Source organism: Canis lupus, chromosome X (assembly GCF_011100685.1).
Source record: "Canis lupus familiaris isolate Mischka breed German Shepherd chromosome X, alternate assembly UU_Cfam_GSD_1.0, whole genome shotgun sequence".
Lineage (NCBI taxonomy): Eukaryota > Metazoa > Chordata > Mammalia > Carnivora > Canidae > Canis > Canis lupus.
The window spans coordinates 110687187-110710125 of NC_049260.1; the positions used below are offsets into that span (position 1 = coordinate 110687187).

The following is a 22939-nucleotide window of genomic DNA, read 5'->3' on the forward strand; positions in this document are numbered from 1 at the left end:
GAACTTTGACACCAGCTCAGGCTCAATGAGCAGTATGTCAAAGAGGCCAATGCATAAAGGTCCATCTCAACAGCCACAAATGTTAGGATTCAACTTTTTGTCTAATCCAGTTAATGGGGCTATTACCCTTAGAACCCATGGTTGTGACACTGTCAGAATCGCAAGAGTAATAGTCATCCTTGGCAATACTGTAGCTACGAGGGTAAGTTGTATTCTCCAAAAATTCCAAAGTGCTCTCTCTGGGAATTTTGCTCAGATAGCTGACATTCTTCCTTTTCCTGTCAGTCACTCTGAAAGGGCTCCCTCCATATTGGCATGTTTCTTCTTGTCTGTGCAGACATCCCATGCTAGGCAAGGCCATGTTGCTAGGTCCACTCCCCTTAGATCATAGTGGTCCAGGGTCTAATCGGCAAAGTCAAGCCTCCCTCTTGATAGTGAGAAAACCTACATAAATGTATGTGGACAAGTCCTCCATTGGAAATGGGAAGTGGTATTTACTACTTGGCCAGAAAGTTCAGGTGTTCCTTCACTGATTATGGGAGAGCCCAACAATGGTGCTTAGAGGAGATACAACTTTTTGAAAGATCAGAAATCCTAAATTTTAAATTTCTTTTGAAGTGGTATCGTGCTGTTCCATTGTTCATCGCTCAATGGCAGTTTCACCGTATCACATCAGCAGCGTGGTCATGTAGCTTTTGTCAATGTCTAAGCTAACGAAAAGCCATCTGATCCTTAATGATGGGATTTTAGGTAAAAACATTAACCACACTGCCCGAAAAGATAGCTGGGGAATAGGTAGCTTAGACTAACCTTTGAGTGAAATGACCAGGGAACCCAGTTTCGAAGAAAGCAGAATTCTTCACAACGCTAACATCAGGACAGAACTCAGCTGGGGTGGAGGCTGCCCTACCAGCCTTTCTACTGGTGGCTTCAGGAGGTAGTGGTGACTTGAAATAGCTCAGATGTGTTACAACACACCAGATCACTGAGTCTGCTATGCTGCTTTATACCTGCTTACAGAAGTGCTCCGTATAAATCCCCTTTATAACTTAACTGGAGTGAGAGCTTCCCGTGAGCTGGGTCACATCTGAGTCATCCCTGAACTACCGACACCTCGTATAGTAGATAACTTATAGTGGACCCTCAGGCCATGTGTGCAGCACTGAATGGAAACTAACAGAAGGCTGCTTCTATAATTGTTAAATGTAAATGGCTTAGCTTTTTTTTCAAATGCCAGAGACATTTTCACTACCCACTGCTGAGTTCCCTTCTGAAAGCAGCTGCCAAGACCTATATGAGGACAGCACAGGCAGGTATTTCTGGCTATGTGCACAAAGGATCCAAGATGCTTATTGGCTGAAGTCCAGGGGATTTTCTACCTTAAGGTAGGGACACACCCTGTACCCCATTAGGGAGCCTCTCAGGTATGAGGCTGACCCAGTGCAAAAGAATCTTTAGCCTCTCTTTAAAAGCGAGGCCAATGCCTTAGTGAAGGGTATTAAAACCAAGTAGGAAGTCACCCAGGATGTCAGATTGTTTGCTGGTGATGAAGATATTCTTTCTCCTTCATCTTAAAAGTGGCCTCTGCCTCTTTGATCCGGCCAACTAGGGCCTTATATAAACAGATGTGACATCAGAATAGCCATGGCTGCCTTGTTTCGGTTGGCCTTTATGCATTCATATGCACGACTTTGCTCTTGCATTTTCTCACAAGGGGAAAAAGGAGGAGGAGGTAGTGCCGCTGAGTGCCCACAACTCTTGTCTCATCTGCAACTCTCAAAAATCCCATAGAGTCTGAAAAACCATTTAGCTTTTCAGACATTGGATGTAAAGAGAGATGTTCATCAGTAGGCGGTTCAACACATGTTCTGGTTCAATGAGGGTAGGAATGATGAATGAATGATTGAATGAATGAAGATGATTATGGAAATTTTCCTGGTTGTTGTAGCACACCAGCATGCCAAGCTATAGCACAGACACTAGAATTCCTCCTATCATGGACATACCCAAGGCAAACAAATTTCATGCTGAACCTCATGCTTTCAACAGAAGTTCGGAATCTACTGTTTGCATGGAAAGAGAATGTTTTATGTCTTTATCTGTGAAAGCCTCCCTCCACTTAAGTAATGTAAAGGTCACCTCCAGCCCGTGTCTAATTCTTTTTTTTTTTTTTTTTTTAAAGAAAGGGCCTAAGGAAGAGCTGGTATGTTTGAAGGTTTTGATTTCGGAGATTTTTGTATCATCTTTAGAGCATGAAGCTGGGTGTGAGCCATTACTTAGCTCCATTAACCCAAATAAGAAAAACATTTAGGAGCATCCCCAAAGTGTACTCCCAAATAAGGGGAATAGAAGAGCACCTCAGAGATCCTTCCCAAACAAATTCTCTATTATAACATGGCACCAAACCATTTCTTCCAGTGACATTTTTTTTACTTGGCTTGATACAAATTGCCACTTAAGGCATTCTGGGGAAAACCTGTTATATCAACTTGTTTTACCCTTGTTCAACTGATATTAAGACAAGTAAATGCCACTTTCCAAAGCATCCCAAGGCTAAACATCAGGCTGGAGGGAGTTAGTCAGGGATCTACTGGAAGGATTCAAGAATAGACAAAGGCAGTCTTAGCTAGGTTAATGTTATTGGGTCCAGTGCCACCCACAAGGCATGCAGAAGCAGTGAGTTAAGGCCAGTTCTGACCACCTTAACTGTACAGTGATTGGCTTTGGATACCAAGAAGCAATGTAGCTTATGCCATTGGTAATCTATTGCTTTTGACTGGGGCTGATAATGACTTATTGATCATGAAGGTCTTCCTTAATATATGTAGTCACTGAAGATTTTCTCATTATAATCATTTTAGTTTCCTACATCTACATGATACCAACCACTGGATCCTATCAAATCAATAGGCCAAAACCCCAAGTCAGACAAACCAGCTTTGTGGTAAAAGTGGTTGGCAAATTTGATCGAATAGGTCAGGTAGATTGTTTCCTGAAGATAATGCTTTGGGGTGGCCATAAGATCGAGCTGGTGTCAACAGGATAGAAATAGGGTTTTGTTAGGCAAAGCAAGGTTAAGTGTTGGCAGGAATATGACATATTTCATTAACCTGTTGGTCAAAATTTGTCAGAATTTTTCTTTTCCGAGCTAATCTACCCCTTTAACTTTAAAGGCTTTTTAGAAATGTTTACAAGATATTAGACAATGCAGGGCCAAGCAATTAGGCTGGCAGAGGGTAATAACTTCTCATTCCCACAGGAGATTTACAATTTAAGCAGCAAAAATAAGAACACACTCATAAAACAATCTTCGTCTTTACAAGTGTGTTCAGGAGGGTAAGGATGCAGAAATCACATCCAGGGAATTCTCTTTGGTTCAAATATACTGCTGGAAAGACAGGGCTAGAAGCAACACAGAGATTAAGCAGCACTATAATTAAAGGAAGGGGAAGGTTTGAAAGAAGCAAATTGGGATTATCAACTGAAAAAAAAATCTGCAAATAACCCACAGGGAAATTTCTAAGGTTAAAGCTGGAATGTTGGTGTGGAAATTCCTGGTGTGAAAATTCTAGGCTAAAAAAAAAAAAAACACCCCATTTTTTCCATTTAAAATTCCATATGGAGCATATGAGATACTCCATATGGATTGCTAAAGGTCACATAGAACACTATTAAGGAATCTACTTACCACCTGCATTGGATAACGAAGTTTTTACTATACTTTTTATGCAGAAGAAGAAATTAAGTGATGAACCTGTAAGGAGGGGTTTAACATGCTGTAACTAATGCAATTCTCTAAATAAGGTTCTTAGTTCATGGCAGATACTGAAGCCCCTTCCAAAAATCAACTTAAAATATAAACTTGGTTCTTACCCTGGCACTTCTTCTTCTTACATTCTTTAATACTATCAGGAGAATCTCAGGGAAAAGGCTGATAAATATTAGAAGAACTATGGCCAACCATGTAGATACAGAAGAGAGCATTTGAGCAAATACGAAATACATTCTCTGTTGTTTGAGAAAAGGCCTAGAGTGGAAAGAAAACACAGAATGGAAAAAAAAATCAGTTGCTGTCATAGGAAACAGATGTGTAATTCAAACTATCTTTTGTATTGAAAAGGACTCTTCTAATTATACACATTAATAGAAATAATTTTAAGAATATCCCAAAAATACTGAGCAGATTTCATTTCCTAAATGTTTAGGGGAAAAAGGAATGATAATTAAAGGGGGAAAATGACAATAAAATGCATCTGACTTGAAAACAACCAAGCAATCAACTTTAAAACTGCCAACTGGAGAATATTTATTTGCGTTAGAAAATACTGGAGCTTCAAAGATATTCAAGAGATATGGTTAATTTTTCTGCTAATAAGCATTTTACTTTCTCAGCTGCTCTGTTAATATGAGAATGGACTGTGCTCCACATTCAGAAATTTATTCATTTTATTTTTTAAAAAAGATTTTATTTATTTATTTGACAGAGAGGGAGAGAGAGAGAGAGCATGAGCCGGGGGAGTGGGAGAAGCAGACTCCCCACTGGGCAAGGAGCCCGACGTGGGGCTCCATCTGGGATCAAGCCCTGAGCCAAAGGCAGATGCCCAACCACTGAGCTACTCAGGCGCCCCCACATTCAGAAATTTAAAAGACATTTTTTAAAAAAATTTTATTTATTTATGATAGAGAGAGAGAGGCAGAGACACAGGCAGAGGGAGAAGCAGGCTCCATGCACCGGGAGCCCGACGTGGGACTCGATCCCGGGTCTCCAGGATCGTGCCCTGGGCCAAAGGCAGGCGCCAAACCGCTGCGCCACCCAGGGATCCCTAAAAGACATTTTTATAGCCACCTCCTCCAATCTACGTAGGTAAAGCTAGAAAGGACTGTCGAGTGTCTCTATCATTCTTATTCACAAATATATACCAAGTATCCAGTGTGTGCCAGGTAAGTTGACAGAAGAACACTGCTAATAAGACATTAAGTCTTGGAGTCCAGGAATCTAGAACCCCTTGTTCTGATGCTGGGTTTCATTTCTAAGTCATCCACTGAACTGGTTTGGTGGCCATAGAAAAGCACATCCAGTTTCTCCGAGCTGAACCACAGAGAAGCTCACTAGGTTGGGATGCACAACAGACTTTCCTTGGATTAGGAGCTCTAGGCAGATAGCTGTTTTTCTCATTTATTAGATTACACACAGGGCTCACTGAAGATAAACTGGTTTCTCATTAAAAAAATTGATGTTTGTGCACTCTTATGTAACATAATAAAATCAAGCTTTTGGCTCTAGGTATATGGGGACTAGAGAGAGTGTGGATAGGAAGTAAGCAGAACAGTGAGGTGGAGAAATGGATGAGGTCTGGGCCACAAAAGGTTTTCTAGAGTCCCTACCATCCAAAAAGGAATTCTCCAGAACTCTATCTACCCTCACTCTAATTTTGAAGGGGACCCTGACTCATCTTCTGGGCAGTTAACTGACCATAATAAGGGTCCAGCAGACAACTAGTCATAGGGTATTCCACACAGTACCTACAATACTCTGTGATTAACAGCTCTAGATTTTTCTTCTCTTTTCTATTTTTTGTTTCCCCTGCCCTGCAGCTCTAGATTTTTCTTTATTTTGACACTTATGGAGCTTTACAGGGGAATGGTAAAAAACAAAAGATATTATTCTTGGATTGGGTTTGGAGCTCAGAAATCCTCATTCTCACTGCTAATCCCCAAAGAGGGGTATGTCACAATGCCTCAGGGTTGAATGTATCCAGAGATATTAGCTGAAACCAGCATTCAGCTGAAATATTCCAGTTTGTCATATTTTACTGATTGCTTTAAAATATAAATTGTATATTCATGTAGTAGCTCAACTCATCTCTACTTAAGGATAATAGCACTACAGGCAACAAAACAAAAAGATAGACTTCATTTTTAGTTAAGTAGCACTAATGAACAAAAACAGGTATGACAATGTCTCAATCATTGAAAGGATTTATTTTATCAATAAGGAATAGTCTGTGGCAAGAGAAACTAGTTTGCTAGAAACATTTTATTCTTGTGGAAATTTTGCATCAGTTCAGATGCTGATTACACGGATTCATAAACAGAACTATGGTCCTCGGGGCACCATATTTCAATGGTATATTACATTTGGTTAATCAACTTGATTAATTTGTATATTATTAAAGAAAACTGAGACTTCTGTCAGCTTCACTGCTTCAATGTAGGTGCCCAATAGATGCCGTGATGACACTTTTTGGAACTGCTACTTCCTTAAGTGAATAAGTGTTTCATATTCCTATTTCTTAAAGCTTTTATTATTTATTTGTTTGTTTGTTTATTTATTTTTAAAGGTTTATTTATTCATTTGTTCACGACAGACATAGAGAGAGAGAGGCAGAGACACAGGCAGAGGGAGAAGCAGGCTCCATGCTGGGAGCCCGACACGGGACTCAATTCCGAGACTCCAGGACCGCACCCTGGGCCAAAGGCAGGCACTAAACTGCTGAGCCACCCAGGGATCCCCAAGCTTTTATTTTAAAAGCTTTTCAGAACAGTAAGGAATTTTTTTCTAATTAAATCTCAAGGGACAATAAACACAGCCTCACAGCTCTGTGATAACATGCAATGTTCTGTATGTATGATTTTGCTCAAACCAGCCAAAAAATGTACTCCTAGAATTTCATCCTATGGCTTCCCCTAGCCATGCCCTCTGCTGCTGGCATCCTTGTCAAGAGAAACTACTGATTGATGAATACAAGTACAGTATCTAAAAACAAAATATAGGGACACCTGGGTTGCTCAGCAGTTGAGCATCTCCCTTCGGCATGATCTTGGGGTCCTGGGATTGAGTCCTGCATCGGGCTCCCCGCAGGGAGCCTGCTTCTCCCTCTGCCTATGTCTCTGCCTCTCTCTCTCTGTGTCTCTCATGAATAGATAAATAAAATCTCAAAAAACAAAAAACAACAAAATATAGGCCTTTGGAAGTAAGGAACAGAGAAGACATTTTAGCTTATTCTCATGCCTTAGAACTCTCCCAATCACAGCTTATGTGTCCCTCTCACTAGAGTCTAATCTCCTTGAGGGAGGAGCAGTATTCATCTGTTTCCCAGAGTGTCTCAAGAAGAACAGATTCTGAATAAACATCTATCGAACCAAGGTGCAATCAATGACCTTTAAGGCCACTCTGTAGAGTCTGCCTTTACCTCACCCAAAACAACAAGATGGCGATTTTAAGATCTAACCTTCTGAATATGAAGTGGTATCTATTCTCTCCCTTGAGCACATGTATAGTGACAAGATTGGCAGTAATGCACCATAAGAAGAGATCAGACTCCAAATGAATAATAACCTAGCTCTTGGCCACTATATCATATAGAGTTCACAGGATGAGTATTTCCACTGGAAATCACATGGAAGGCCATGCTGGAACTTGCAGTTTCACTTCACAGACAGATGTTTATATACCTTCAAGTTGAAAGATATGGACAGGGGCTACTAGAAAGGAGGACTTTTGAATAACTCGTGTTAAGTTGATACACTTGCATTTGAAATCTTACCTGAAATTAGTAGCGTAATTACTAGCCTGGCAGTAACTTCCAGTCCATTAATATTGAAGACCTACCATCTTATAGAATCACACTTTAAAAATATAATTAATGCTTGCACAGACAGTGTACATATACATATATCTACTGTTATTTACATGTTACTCACACATGTGCAGCTGCTTACCAAATAATTCCTCCCCAGAAGAATGAGAAAAATACATAAAAGGCTAAAGAACCCCAAATCACAAAGTGATTTATCCATGTCCAGAAACGAGTATCCAAGGCGAGCTGAAAAGATACAACACAAAAGATTTAAGGATGGGTGCAAACTACACAAGCAGTTAAGTATACTATGCTCTCTGAGAACCTGCATACCATCTGATACCGATGGGAGGATCTAGCTTGGGTCAGGCAACAGAAGAACAGAATCCAGACTTTTCAAAGAGTTAAGTTCTGACCGAAGAGGACAGGCTTAGAGGGATGGTCAAGCAAGTTAACTGCTGGGTATGGGGCTGCAGATGCCTCACTACGGAAGGAAGGGCAGGCATCGAGGGGATGGGTTAGCTAGGAAGAGTGGACAAACTATACAAAGGAGTCTTGATAGCTCAATTTCAACAAATGGGGATGATGAAATGCAAAGGCAACTACCTCTACACACCGCCACCACGTAGCAATGAATCATGGGCCTGACTATGTAGTGCGCCTTTCAATTACAAAACCTTTATCTAATCCATTAAATTAACAACATTTTCAATTGCCTTAGATTTTAATCCCTCCGTGTTTCTGCCAGGGCTGGTTGTTTCTTTCTTTAGATTATGGCACTTGGGATATTCAAATACAATCTAAAAATAAAAAGTATGGTCTGTTCTGCTTGTTTACAATTTGTGGGCCACATGGACTAATATCCACGGCATTTCATATTTGAAGAGGAGGTAGTGTCTCTGTGTTTTTGTTTTTTTTTTTGTTTTTATTTCCTGCTGTGACACTCTGGTCCTTGATTCTCTGTTATAAGTTTCTCATTCATAAACAGGATGTTGAGAACATTGTTAAGGTAGACCAGTCTTGAATTCCCACCTCTGGGCTGCTAGGGTTTTCTCTAGCAATAATACCCATCCAAAGATGAGAGAGTGAATGTCTTTTGAGGGCCACATGAAAGAAGCTGCAGTAAGGCCAACTTTAACTATGGAGGCCATTGGAAGCCCTGGGGCCATATGCAAGACCAGGGAGAAAAAAGGTGGGGAGGCTTCAATTTCAAATCACAATCCTGTGAAACATAATAATAAATAGCAACAAGCAGTATCTATCATTCTGACCACATTCTATGTGCCAGACACCACTCTAAATGCTTGCTGTGTATCCACTAATTGACTTCCCACCAAAAATCCTAACAGAGGAAGGTACTACTTTTATCTCCATTTTATAGAAGAAATGAGGGCACTGAGAAAGGAACTCACTTGCCCAAAAATATCAACTAGTAAGTGACTAAATGGAGATGAATTGTAACATTCTCTTTTGCAGTCCTAAAATATTACTTAAATAGTAGATGAAAAATGCAAACATATGTTAGTTCTATTTGGCATGAGAAATGAATCAGGAAAAAAAACCTTAAAGGGGAAATGTTCACAGGTTCCTTGTCAATCATACTTCTGGAATTCTAATTTTGACCACTGGGCATACTGGAATTCATTTACTCATTCTTGGATCCCATGTGAGATATTTATTACTGGAACAATCATCAAAAGAATTTGATTATGCTTTCAAATATAAGAGAGTCCCAAGTCATAAGTCTCAAGGGTGGAATTCGGCAAGGCTTCAGAGTATATCATTAATGCCAATGATTCTTGTATGTTACCTGCTGTATACTGTTACGTGTTTCATCACTAATATGGATAAATTTCAGTGATAAATGCATTAAATAAACCTTCATCACTACTAAGCTCTTTTGCACAAGTTATCTTGCTTATGGATACCTATTCAACTGTCTTTAGTACCCACATTCCTTTGAAGCTTGGTGTTTGTAAACAGATACATAATCTTAAAAACTATTCAAGTATTTAACATGGAAACACATATACACACTCAGCCTATTTATATACTACTTACACTATCTTGAAAGAAGAAACAGATTTTCAACGTAACTATGGTGGAAGAATTTTTTTAAAAAGGAAACAAATTAAAAAGGAGACAATATTCTGGAAAAAACAGATCACAAATAGCATACAAATGTCTAAATATCTAATATCATACATATTTTAGTAACTATTCAGACTTGAATGACAACCCTCAATGAAAGACCAAAAAAAAAAAAAAACCAACAAAAAAGAATAGTGTGAAACCAGAAAGTACTACAAAAATGGTGTTAAATATATTTGAATAAATAAAAATCTAACCTTCAGAGTTACAGTGAATACTAAGACTGTGAAAACAATGGTTCCAAAAGTCCAGTTTCCATACACCTGAAAAACATTGAACAATTACATGCACCATGAATACACAAGCCTGCTTAAGAAAATAAAAAGGCAAATTTAATCTTGGGTGTAACCTCTAAAGATTTTTGTATAAAATACTTAGGGAAGTATCTGATCAAAGGATCAGGCCCCAATACTGGATTTTATTGTGACCCTAAATTTTCCTGGACAGCTACAACACACTTGTGGTTGGTAGGGTTTATTTCCATTACTCCATGTAGTACCAAACAGGGAGCACACTGGTGTAATAAACGCAAAACAAACCCCCCTATTCCGCTACCAGTAATGTTCATCAAAACAAGTCCTTTGAATGATTCCTGTCTCTAAAGAGTCTGATATGGGCTTTCTCTGTAATAAAGAACTAAAGCTCTCAAATGAGGACTAATTTCTCGACAAATCAACTCACATTTTAAAAACAGAGTCTAATTTCTGGCTGTAAATATTAGAGCTGTCAGTATGTGCACATCAAAGAAAAGCAGATAGCATGTATAAATCCCTAAGTATGGCAATGAATGGCACATATGCTTACCAAATGCTGTCAAGATCTGAATGCATAACATTAAAACAGAAAATGAAATGTAAAACGTTTTAAAAAAATAATAAAAAAATTAAGATTCACAAAAGCAACAAAAGGATTTGGTCAAATTATACATGGTATTCTGTTTAATTGCTGATAGCAGTTTTTACACTTGCTATAATTTTAGCAAACATTTAGAAGGATGGTGACATATACAGTAAAGTCTAATTTGGTTTTCGTGAACTCAAAATGGGTGATGAATGAGACACAGGCTGGGCTGGAGCTCCCTACACACCCAGAGTTTGCTGAGCAAATGAATCACGTCAACAGGAATGCAGGAGAGTACCCACCTGCTCTGCAGCAAACTCTTTATTTTATTATTTGTTAAAAAGATTTTATTTATTTATTCATGGGAGACACACAAAGAGGCAGAGACATAGGCAGAGAGAGAAGCAGGCTCGTCACAGGGAGCCCGATGCCAGACTTGATCACTGGACCTCGGGATCACACCCTGAGCCAAAGGCAGACACTCAACCACTGAGCCACCCAGGTGTCCCATGCAGCAAACTCTTTTTAAGAAACAAACCATCAGCGTTTTATCATTTATGTGCTCAATAAAAATAAAATAAAAAGTGAAAGTCACAGAATCAAACCCCTTCTTACTGATGGGCAAAGTGGACTTGGAAAGTTTAAGTGACTGGCCTGCAGAGATGCAGTGGGTACTGTCCTTGACCAGTGCTACATGTGCCCACTTGAAGTACTACATCTGTATTTCCTCAACAGTTACTCAGTGATTAATAATTTTTTATAGGTAACCTCTATGCCCAAAGTGGGGCTCGAACTCATGACCCTGAGGTTGAGTCACAAGCTCTACCGACTGAGTCAACCAGATACCCCCAGTGTTTAATAATTTTAAGGGATTCATACTAAGCTGACTTTTGTTTTTTTGTGTTTTTTTGGTATATTTTTTAATTGGAGTTTGATTTGCCTACATATAGTATAATACCCAGTGCTCATCCCATCAAGTGCCCCCCTCAGTGTAAGCTGACTTTTGTTAGTCCAAATTAGTATATGCGCTGCCAAAGCGAACACATTGTTAGTCCAAATTAGAAAGGTTTTGGACTGTAATACCTAATTTCAAAGTGTCATTCAAATTCACTGGGCCTATTCCTTCTGTAGCAGATATTGACTGTGTAGGTTCTGGACACAGTGTACTCAGTAAATTAATTTTTAACCTTAGGTTTGCCTCACGTTATAATTATAAAGAACGAGTAACCATTAAACAGGAAGCCCAGAAATAGCAAAGAATGAACGTAGTGAAGGCATAAGTGAAGTGGCGGGCTTAATTTTCACTGTATGGCTATGGGAAGACCTCACCCATCAGCAGTTCTCTCCTAGAACACAGCCAGGGGGAAATCATCCCAATGCACATGCTGACCTACATAGTCGCTTGCTAGGAAGGCACTGGTAGGATTCATGCAGTCTTTCTGGAAAACACTAGGCTCCCATGTGGAAGGAAAGGAGGAAGAGAAGGGAATTCCGTCGCTTTATCTATTGGGCAAATACTGCAAAGATGGTGGCGACCCCCTTCAACTCCAAGTATGAAAGGCCACTATACATAGGAACTGAGTGGGGCCGGATTTTACTTTTAAAACAAGAGAAGTCTTGGGGTGCCTGGCTGGCTCAGTCAGTAGACCATGCGACTCTTGATCTTGGGGTCCTGAGTATGAGCCCTACATTGGAGGGTAGAGTTTACTTAAAAAAAAAAAAACAAAAAAAGAAAAGTATAGGGGTCTAAAATCTGAAGTCCTAAGAACTCTGTTCATCTATTCATCTATTAAAAATTACAGCTAAGTTAAGCCTCTAGAAGGCTTAACATAACTATGTACATAAGCTTTCTAGTTAGCCATGCACACACAAAGGAAGTGGTTTCTTACTTCAGTAATTCCATCATTCTAAAAAAGTTCTAAGAACTAAATACTGTACCTTAAGAAAAAGTTTACAAAATGATTACAGCTGGATGATGTGTATGATAAATCCAGTGCCTATAAAAAAAAGAGTAAGCCATGCTTATTCTTATTCTAAGAGATAATGAAATATTTTTTACCTTTGCATTTTCTTCTAGGGATGAAGTCTGAAAAAGAAAGTAAGTCCCAAAGAAGAACACTGTCCCTTCAAACGCTGCTAGAAACGTCCAATATAAGAAGGGTCCCAACTGTAACATGGCATTGCCAGAAATTTTCCTATTGAGAAGTGGGGGAAAAAACACCGGTTAATGAATCTCTGTAGGCTGTCTAGTTAAAGAGACGGTAAAATGTCAGAGGGCACACAGATATGAGCAGGTTATAATGAGGAGAGGTAGCCCTGGGGCGTGGAGGGCTATACTGAGCCACAGTTTTATCTCTATGCAACCGCCTCAAGATGGATGCATTGGAGAAATAGTCAAAGCACTAAGTTTAAAATTCTGGCCACTGACGACGATAGCATCATCAATAATAATTAGCTCCCATTACTGAGTACTTCTTATATGTCAGTAAACTGGGTTAAGAGTTTTATATATATTGTCCGTATCTTAAAAAAATATTTTATTTATTTATTTGACAGCACAAGCAGGAGGAGCAGCAGGCAGAGGGAGAGGGAGAAGCGCAGGGAGCCTGATGCAGGGCTTGATTCCAGGACCTCGGGATCATGACCTGAGGAGCTGAAGGCAGATGCTTAATTGAGTCACCTAGATGCCTCTATGTATTGTCCATTTTTATCCACATAAAATCCACGTGAGTTAAGTATTTTTGTCAGTCCCGTTTACAAATAATGGGCCTTGAAAAGATCTGTCATGATGGTTCCCAAGCTATGACGCACATTGGAATCACTTGGGGATCTTTAGAACCACTCATGCCTGACTCCCACCTTCCTCATGCTGATTTAACTGGCTTGAGATGTCACCTGGGCATGAGGATATTTTTGAAGCTCCCCAGGGGACTCTAATGTGCAGTAGATTTTAGAAACCACTAGTGTAGTAGCCTGCCAGAGTTCATTCAGTTAGTAAGGGGAACTGCTGGTATACAATCACAGATTGACTTGACTTCAAATCACAGCATATGCTCTCAACCTAGCTGCCATGGCTTTTCCGACTACAATTGTTAAGATATTTCTTTTCATCAAGATTTCTTCTTAGAAATGAAACCTTTTTTAGGTGTTGGGTACCCTTTATATTTTTTCAATTGAGTCAAATAGTGTTTCAAGCTATATAGTCATGTTTTCATAAACGGTAGGTAGATCAAAACTTTAAAATCTGTTAAAATAACACAATCTTCTTGCTACAAGTTAGTGTGTTAAATATGGCTACTAATTCTAATGGAGCAGAGCCACAGAAAGATGGGTTTATGCATGGAAATCTTTTGGTCTATTTCAAATTGCCTTAAAAAAAAAAAAAAAAAAAAAAGAATCCGGGCAGCCCGGGTGGCTCAGCGGTTTAGCACCACCTTCAGCCCAGGGCGTGATCCTGGAGACCCTGGATAGAGTCCCACATCAGGCTCCCTGCATGGAGCCTGCTTCTCCCTCTGCCTGTGTCTCTGCCTCTCTCCCTTTCTCTCTCTCTCTCTCATGAATAAATAAGTAAAATCTTAAAAAATATTAAAAAATGAAAGAGAATCTTAAGCAGACTCCATGCTTAGTGCAGAGCCTGACGAGGGGCTTGATCTCATAACCCTGAGATCATGACCTGAGCCAAAATCAAGAGTTGATCCCTTAACCGATTGAGCCACCCAGGTCCTTCTCAAGTTGCTCTTAACATTTATCGAAAGGTATCTAATCATTCATATAGCATGCTGTTGCCCATACTATACAGAATGTCACTTGGCTTTATCGAGTAACAAACACCTTTATAGGAATGCCTGGGTGGCTCAGTGGTTGAGTGTCTGCCTTCGGCTTGGGACGTGATCCCAGAGTTGCGGGATCAAGTCCCACATCGGGCTCCTGCATGGAGCCTGCTTCTCCTCCCTCTGCCTGTGTCTCTGCCTCTCTCTGTTTCTCATGAATAAATAAATAGAATCTTTAGGGGAAAAAAAACACCTTTATAATGTAAATGCAACTAATCTCTGTTCACCTGGTATTGAGTACTGTGGGGGTTTTCTGAAAACATGGCAATCATGCAACTTTTACCTGATTTCCAGATGCATGAAAGAATTTGAAATTCGGGGGATGCATAATGCAACGTGTTGCTGTCTGCCCTAGACAAACTGCAGGAGCAAAGAGGTGGCTGCTTCTCAGAAACAAGCTCTCCCCACAGACAGTAAGTCACATTCTCAAGGCAACTGGGAGCCACAGGGAAGGCACCTTCCTACAGATTCTTGCAATGAGTGCCCAGAAACCGCCCAGCCAATGAGGCTTTTGCAAGCCACTGAATTTGGGCTGAGGCAGGAGTGGATCCTGTCTTTCTAGACTGTCTCATAGCCAACATGAAGGAGAATGTGAGAGAAAATGAAGATTCAGGGAGCAGCTGCCTTGCAGCACAGGCCTGAGCACCTCCCTATGATGGGAAGCGGAAGGTGTACTGGAACCTTTCTTTTGCATTTTTTAAAAAAGATTTTATTTTTTATTTACTCATGAGAGATGCAAAGAGGCAGAGACATAGACAGGAAAAGCAGGCTCCCTGCAGGGAGCCTCATGCCGGATTCGATCCCAGGACTCCAGGATCACTACCTGAGTCAAAGGCAGACAGTCAGTCAACCACTGAGCCACCCAGGTGCCCCCTTTCTTTTGCCTTTAAAAGCTGAAGAAGAAACAAATGATGGCTCTTCCCTCTGTAGAAGAACTACAGTTTACTATTTAAATTTCTCTTAAAAGCAGGAAAATATCCAAATACATCGTTTCATGTCATAGTATTTGCAAAGTGCCCAGGTCACCACATCCCTGAAGGTGAAATCTGTAAATAGGCACAGGCTGTCATCAGTAATACTAGGTGGTATAGCTGCAGAGAGGGCCCCATAGATGACTAGGGCTTCATGCTTCCAAAGGAATAATTGGAGTAGCAGAGTGATCACCAATATAGGGACAGGCTGAGATCAGCGTCTCATCAGAGCAGGGAAGAAGAAAAGCTGCATTTCGAGCTGGTCAATAGGGGAATGCCATGGCTTTTTCACTTATGCAGGTGTAGCAAGTATACCTTTAGGGAAAATCATTCAATAATTTGTGACCTATACCTGTAGTTCCCTAACTAAAACATGGACACCCTTAAAATAATTTGTCCTCAACAGCTTTCTTGAGATTTTCAACATTCTTGATGTATGAAAGCGCTCAGCATAGCCCTGAAGTCATGCGCAGGAGGGTGTTAGAATAAGGTTAACAGATGCCATCTCATTGAAAACTATGTGCCAGGGACTGGTTTAAGTTGTTTTACATGTAGTCACTCATTTAATCCTCACAAAACCCCATTATTAGCTGCTACCATTACCCAGATTTTACTGATGGGCAGGCAGTTAGCCTGGACTTTTGGTGGGACTGAACGTGAGGGATCTGCTCCCTGCCCCCAAACCCTGCGTCGACCAGAGCAGCTGCACTACTGGATTTCACTTTAGTTGTCTGGAGACAGAACACTGCTGCTCAGTGTTTGAAAACCACCAGCCAGCTGGAAAGAGCATGGGGCTAGTCATCAGGGGGCCTACATTCCGATCTTGGTGTGGCCTTTAGTTTCACCATGTGTCTTTAGGTAAGTCATTTCTGGGCCCTGGTTCCTCATTTTAAGAAAGAGAGCATGGGAGCGGATGCTCTGTAAGATTTCTCCCAGGGTTTCTAGGATTCCCCTCTAGATCTAACTATCCCCTTGCTACGAATACAGGGAAAAGCAGAACATGTTAATGCCACAAGAATGCAATCAGCAAACTCCAGATTGGGGTAAACTCTACAAGATGAATGACTCAGTTTTGTCAACAAATAAATTTCTGGGTTAACCTACAAGTTAAAACAGACTCAAGAAGCATATTAGCTAACTACAGTATATGGACCTCATCTGGATTCAAACAAGCATGCTATAAAAAGAAATGAGTCAACTAGAGAAATCTAAACCTTGATTGGATATATGATAATATATATTATGGACTTGTTAAAGTTTTAGGTATGATAGGGTACTATTTGTTTAAGTCCTTATCTTTAAGAGATACTTAATAGTATCTCTTAATAACTTAATAGTAACTCTATAGTTACTGAAATAACTATTTTATATAATGTTTGGTATTTATTGCAAAGTAAGTCTGTAATAGAACAAACAGGGTTATTAATGAAATAGGATAGACCCAGAATTGATAATTACTGAAGCTGAGTGATGAGCATAGGGAAGTTCACTATATTAATAGTATTTTTGTTACTACTGTGTATGTTTGAAATTTTCCATTTTTCCATCTTTAAAATAATGACAAATTTTGTAAAGCTGGTTAAGTCTAACAATTGCTTAATGTAAGTTTTATGAGTCATACTGGTTAAAGAAATCCCTTAAATTTGTGCACCTTCACTTCATACAAATAAGCCACCTAAGTCGCTGTACTGCAGTTGCTACCCACTGTTTAGCAATGCTTGTCATCTGCTATAAATTAACATTTTCATCCTTAGGTGTATGCATAACTTAAAAAACACCAATTAAATCATACGTTAAACAACTGGCAAAGTTCCCCACCCATAGACAAAAGCATCCATTTCCAACTGACACAAAATGCATATAATGGCTCTGATGAGTTCATTATTTTCTTCAGCAATATAGTTTTAGAATGGAGCTAACAAAGTAGAGGCCATGCTTCTAGGGCAGTTTAAGAGAAAGTCTAGGAGCACCTGGGTGGCTCAGTCGGACAGGCAACCAACTTTTGGTTTCAGCTTAGGTTGTGATCTTGGGGTCGTGAGGTCGAGGACCGCATTGGGATTCAGGCTCACTGCGGAGTCTACTTCAGGTTCTCTCCCTTCCCCTTTGCCCCTGCTCTCACTCAAGTGTGTGTACACACTCTTTCTCTAAGATAAATAAAATCTTAAAAAAATAAGAAAGTTTACCATAATATCAGTCCAACCCATTATAGGTAGGAATCAATATTCTATAAACTACCAAAAAATCTTTGTGTATTGCCTTTTTCTTTCTTTCTTTCTTTCTTTCTTTTTTTTTTTTTTTTTTGGTAGTTAAAATAGTGTGTCTTCCTGTGAGGCTCCAGAATTCTATGACAATGGAGGTTCAAGTTTTAGGAATTAGTGATTTTGAACTAGATGATTCATACACATTCATGGACAGGACCTACATCTAAGACATCTATCATTTTCCTATTGAATAGTCTGGTTTAAGTACCTAAAATTCAGAACAGAACCATGTAATCGAATCAGGTTGGCAGTTGTGTCCTTCCTACCTGTGGATGAAAGAAACCCACAGTTTTGAAGGTCTGAAGTGGCTTTTAACTGTATGTTCTACTTACATATACAATCGGGGATCTGAGGTCAGAGTGTCAATATTGATATGCTGTTCCAGGAGACTGTAGGCCAGGATTGGCAAGGATGTGAAGCAGATGTTGTACATTGTCAGGTAAGCGGCATCATACAGTGGCTGAAATGACAGACAAAAGAAAAAGTGCACGTGTTTGGAAAAAAACACAAGCTAAAACAAGACAGTTTCCTTTCATGTTCGTTGTGATAGCAAAAGAAGTTTATAAACAAGGTCACTCTGATAGCTGTAGAAAAGAAACTAACATATTGTGGTGCATATTAATAGAGCCTCCCTTTTTGTAGGATCTTATTCAGAATGTATACACGCGGTAAGGTCTATTTCTAACAGGTATTTGCTAACAGATTTTGAAAAGATTTTTCAGTGAACAAAGAACAATTAAGTGTAAGCCTGGAACTGCATAGGCAGTGGTCAGCCTCTGTCATAGTGGGCTCTTTTGTTAATATTTTACATAGTTTTAAATATCACTATCACCTTCTCCAGGCTGTATTTATGATATTGAATGTGGCCACTTACTAAGGATTTAAAGGGATGTATTTGCAAGACCAAAGCTAAATATATGTACACAGGCATGACTTCCCTAGGTTCCAGACCATAATTTCCACCTTTCTGCTGGTTGTCCCACAGGCATCTGTTAACTCAAAATGTCTAAAGCCCAACTCATTAACGTTCCCCTTAAATCTTTCTCCCATGGTCCCTACCTCAGTGAACAGTGCCCACAATGTTGCAACCCTACTATCGTTCTTGGTGCCTGGTACCACCTAGGTGCTCGAGAAATATTTTGAAATTAGCAATTCTCCTATGTCACTAGCCATTTCTTCTTGGGTCTCCTATTCTGCCCAAGCCCTTAGTTGGGAGTGTTCCAGCACCCACTGTTTGGGATGTCATACTCACTTTCTAGGTGATCTCACCAGTCCTGTGTTTTAATACCATACATTCACTGAACATTCCCGAATATTTATCTTTGGCCCAGACCTGTCGCCATGGACCTAGTTGCCCACTTATTACCTCTTGGAAATAGATTTCAAACCTACATCTGGAACTGAACTCCTCCTCTGACCTGCCCTTAGCTCCAACCTGCTCCTCCTGAAGGGTTCCCCATCTCAGGAAAGGGCAACTAAATCTTGGTGATTAGCTAGAATCAAAATCTTGGATTCATCCTTGATTCTTCTCTTTTTCACACTTGCATCCAGTCAATTAAGAAGTGTTTACTGGCCCTGCCTTCAGATATATTCAGAATCAGATCACTTCTCGGCTCCTCCAGTTACCACCCTACAAGCTTCCTCAGTGGCTCCCTACTTCTCCCCTTCATCTACAGTCCATGCAATGGCCTGAGTAGTTCTGTGAGAAAATAAGTCAACTCAAGTCACTGTTTTGTTCAAACTGTGCAGTGGATTCTTTTTATCTCTGAAAGTTAAAAGGCTCCCACAGAGGAGTGGCTATATAGTCCCACTGGATCTGGCTTCTTCTACCTGTCTGGCCTTATCTCTTAGATCTGTACCTTCAACATGTCAGGCACACTCTTGACTTAGGACTTCCTTGGAACTGGCTGTTGCCCCTGCCCGGAACACTTTCCCTTTACTCCCTCACTCATAAATATCAGCTCAAATGTCACCTTTTCAGAGAGACCAACCTTGATCCCAACTGCCGCTCCCTTTCTCATGGGCACATTTCCCCTGTTATCTTGTTTCTTTATTTTTTTATTTTTTTAATTTAATTTTCTTACAGTACTAGTCATCTTTTTATTTTCTGTTTTACATTTATTACTTTTGCTAGTTCATTTCACATTAGAATTCAAGTTCTGGGTGGGTAGAGATTTTTCTTTATTGTATTGACAGGTATAGCCTGAGAAACGCAAGGCAGCCCCTGATATCCAGAAGCTGTCCTGGCACTTACAATTAGGCACTGGTATTCGCCTGTCGAGTAAAACTTCAATGAGTAACAACATCAAGCAAGGCTATTCTTTTTAAGATTTTATTTATTCATGAGATACACACACACACACAGAGCGAGCGAGCGAGAGAGAGAGAGGTGCAGAGACATAGGCAGAGGGTGAAGCAGGCTACCTGCGAGGAGCCTGCTGTGGGACTCAATCCCCAGGATCATGGCCTGAGCCAAAGGCAGATAGATGCTCAACCACTGAGCCACCCAGGTGCTCCTCAAGCAAGGCTATTCTATGACCATGACAGATCAAGATAAGAACAGGACTTATTACACAGAACACGGAATATGAATATTGTTCAAATCACAAAACTAACAAATATCCCTGTCCTGGCGAATATGGGTGACTGTTGTTTCTTGACTAATGACAGTGGTAGCCTCCTAGTCTTCAATCCTCCTGGTGAGATATACTGAAATGCTTAGTCATAAAATTACTCCCACTTAATTGAGAGCACCCAATCTAGATAAAGCACCCTCATCCTAAACCTTTCCCCCAAATGATTCCATTTAAGCCAAAATCGTATTTTTTTTAAAGGATTTTATTTTTAAGTAATCTCTACAGTCAACTTGGGGCTCGAACTCACAACCTCAAGATCAAGAGCTGTACTCAAGTCTACTGACTGAGGCAGTAAGGTGTCCCAAGCCTAAATCTACGATTTTTCTAATACTCTCTTCCTGAGAGGCTCCGCTGTTCCTTATGTTAGTTTTGTTAATCTGTTCTGGTTTTTTTCTTTCTATACCATTTATTTCTGCTGTAATCTTTATTATTTCCTTTCTCTTGCTGGCTCTAGGCTTTATTTGCAGTTCCTTCTCTAGTTCCTTTAGGTGTAAGGTTAGATTATGTATTTGAGACTTTTCTTGCTTCTCGACGTGGGCCTGTATGGCAATACACTTGCCTCTGAGGACAGCCTTTGTTCCATCCTAAAGGTTTTGGACTGTCATGTTTTAATTTTCATTTGCTTCCATGTATTTTTTTATTTTCTTCTCTAATTTCCTGGTTAACCCATTCATTCTTTAATAGGATGTTCTTTAACCTCCATGTATTTGTGGTCCTACCAAATATTTTCTTGTGGTTAACTTCAAGTTTCATAGCATTGTGGTCTGAAAATATGCCTGGTGTGATCTCAGTCTTTCTGTACTTTCTGAGGCCTGTTTTGTTACCCAGTATGTGATCTATTCTGGAGAATGTCCCGTGTGCACTCTAAAACAATGTGTATTTTGCTGTTTTAGGATGAAATACTCTGAATATATCTGTGAGGTCTGTCTGGTCCAGTGTGTTATTCAAAGCCCTTGTTTCTTTAGGGATTCTTAGAGGATCTGTCCATGCTGTGAGTAGGGTGCTAAAGTCCCCTACTATTATTGTATTATTATCACTGAGTTTCTTTCTATTTATTATTGATTTATATATATGAGTGCTCCCAAGTTGGGAGCATATTTACAATTGTTAGATCTTCTTGATAAACCCCTTATTATGATATAATGCTCTTTTTTTTTTTTTTTTTTTGATATAATGCTCTTTCCCATCTTTTGCTACAGTTTTAAAATCTAGTTTGTGGGCAGCCCGGGTGGCTCAGCGGTTTAGCGCCGCCTTCAGTCCAAGGCATGATCCTGGAGACCCAGGATCTAGTCCCACGTCAGGCTCCCTGCATGGAGCCTGCTTCTCCTTCTGGCGGTGTCTCTGCCCCTCTCTCTCTGTCTCTATGAATAAATAAATAAATAAATCTAGTTTGTCTGGGTGGTACAGTCAGTTAAGTGTCCAACTCTGGTTTTGGCTTGGGTTGTGATCTCAGGGTCTTGAGATTGAGCCCTGTGTTGGGCTTGGTCATCAGTGCAGAATCTACTTGGGAGTCTCTCTCATTCTCTAAAATAAATAAATATTTTTAAAAACCTAGTTTATCTGATAGAAATATGGCTATTCTGGCCTTCTTCTTTTGATGTCCATTAACATGACAGATGGTTCTCCATCCCGTTTTTGTATTTTTTTTTTTTTAGAGAGAGAGAGAGAGAGAGAATGTGCACAAATAGGAGGAGAGAAGAAGAGGAGGAAAGAATCTTAAGCAGGCTCCATGCCCAGTCCAGAGCCCCAGTAGGGCTCAATCTCACAACACTGAGATCATGACCTGGACCTAAATGAAGAGTTAGTTGCTTAATGGACTGAGCCATCCAGATGTCCCATCCCCTCACTTTCAGTTTGCAGGTATCTTTAGGTCTAAAATGAGTCTCTTGGGGGATCCCTGGGTGGCTCAGCGGTTTAGTGCCTGCCTTTGGCCCAGGGCAGGATCCTGGAGTCTTGAGATCAAGTCCCACATCAGGCTCCCTGCATGGAGCCTGCTTCTCCCTCTGCCTCTGCCTCTCTCTCTCTCTTTCTCTGTGTGTCTCTCTCGTGAATAAATCTTTTAAAAAAATAAAAAATAAAAAAAGTAAAACGAGTCTCTTATAGGCAGCATATAAATAGATCTTGTTTTCTTTCTTTCTTTTTAAATCCATTCTGTTACCCTATGTCTTTTGATCGGAGCATTTAGTCCATTTACATTCAGAGTGATTATTCAAAAAGATGAATTTAGCGCCACTGTGTTGCCTGTAGAGTTGGTGTTTAAGGTGATGTTCTCTGGTCCTTTCTAGACTTTGTTGCTTTTGGTCTCTTTTTCTTTTTCTCCAATGAGTCCCTTTAACATTTCTCACAGGGCTGATTTAGTGGTCACCAACTCCTTTAGTTTCTTTTTGGGAAACTTTCTCCTTCTATTCTAAATGACAGCCTTGCTGGATAACAAATTCTTGGCTACGTATTTTTCCCATTCGGCACATTGACTATTTCCTGCCACTCCTTTCTGGCCTTCCAAGTTTCTGTGGACAGATCTGTTGTAAACCTGATCTGTCTTCCCTTGCAAGTGAAGGACTTTTATCCCTCTCTCATTTTCAGGATTCTTTCCTTGTCTGTATTTTGTGAATTTGACTATGATATGCCCTGGTGATGGTCAGCTTTTGCTGAATTTAATGGGAGTTCTCT

At 40.1% G+C, this 22939-nt stretch overlaps 1 protein-coding gene across 8 annotated transcripts in view; it reads right to left on the reverse strand.

Annotated features, from left to right (window-relative positions):
- The window catches only part of ATP11C (ATPase phospholipid transporting 11C), a 193282-nt gene that overhangs the window by 7695 nt on the left and 162648 nt on the right, over positions 1-22939 (reverse strand). For 6 of the 8 annotated variants that reach the window (XM_038588448.1, XM_038588445.1, XM_038588449.1 and 3 more), the window contains 5 exons: positions 17966-18093; positions 12631-12766; positions 9929-9994; positions 7723-7826; positions 3874-4027 (listed from right to left, as the gene is read on the reverse strand). In XM_038588448.1, the coding sequence (XP_038444376.1) occupies positions 3874-4027; positions 7723-7826; positions 9929-9994; positions 12631-12766; positions 17966-18093 (588 nt within the window). Of the gene's footprint in view, positions 1-3688; positions 3755-3873; positions 4028-7722; positions 7827-9928; positions 9995-12630; positions 12767-17965; positions 18094-22939 lie in introns of all 8 variants that reach the window. The other 2 variants (XR_005386465.1, XM_038588450.1) reach the window with 1 other exon arrangement.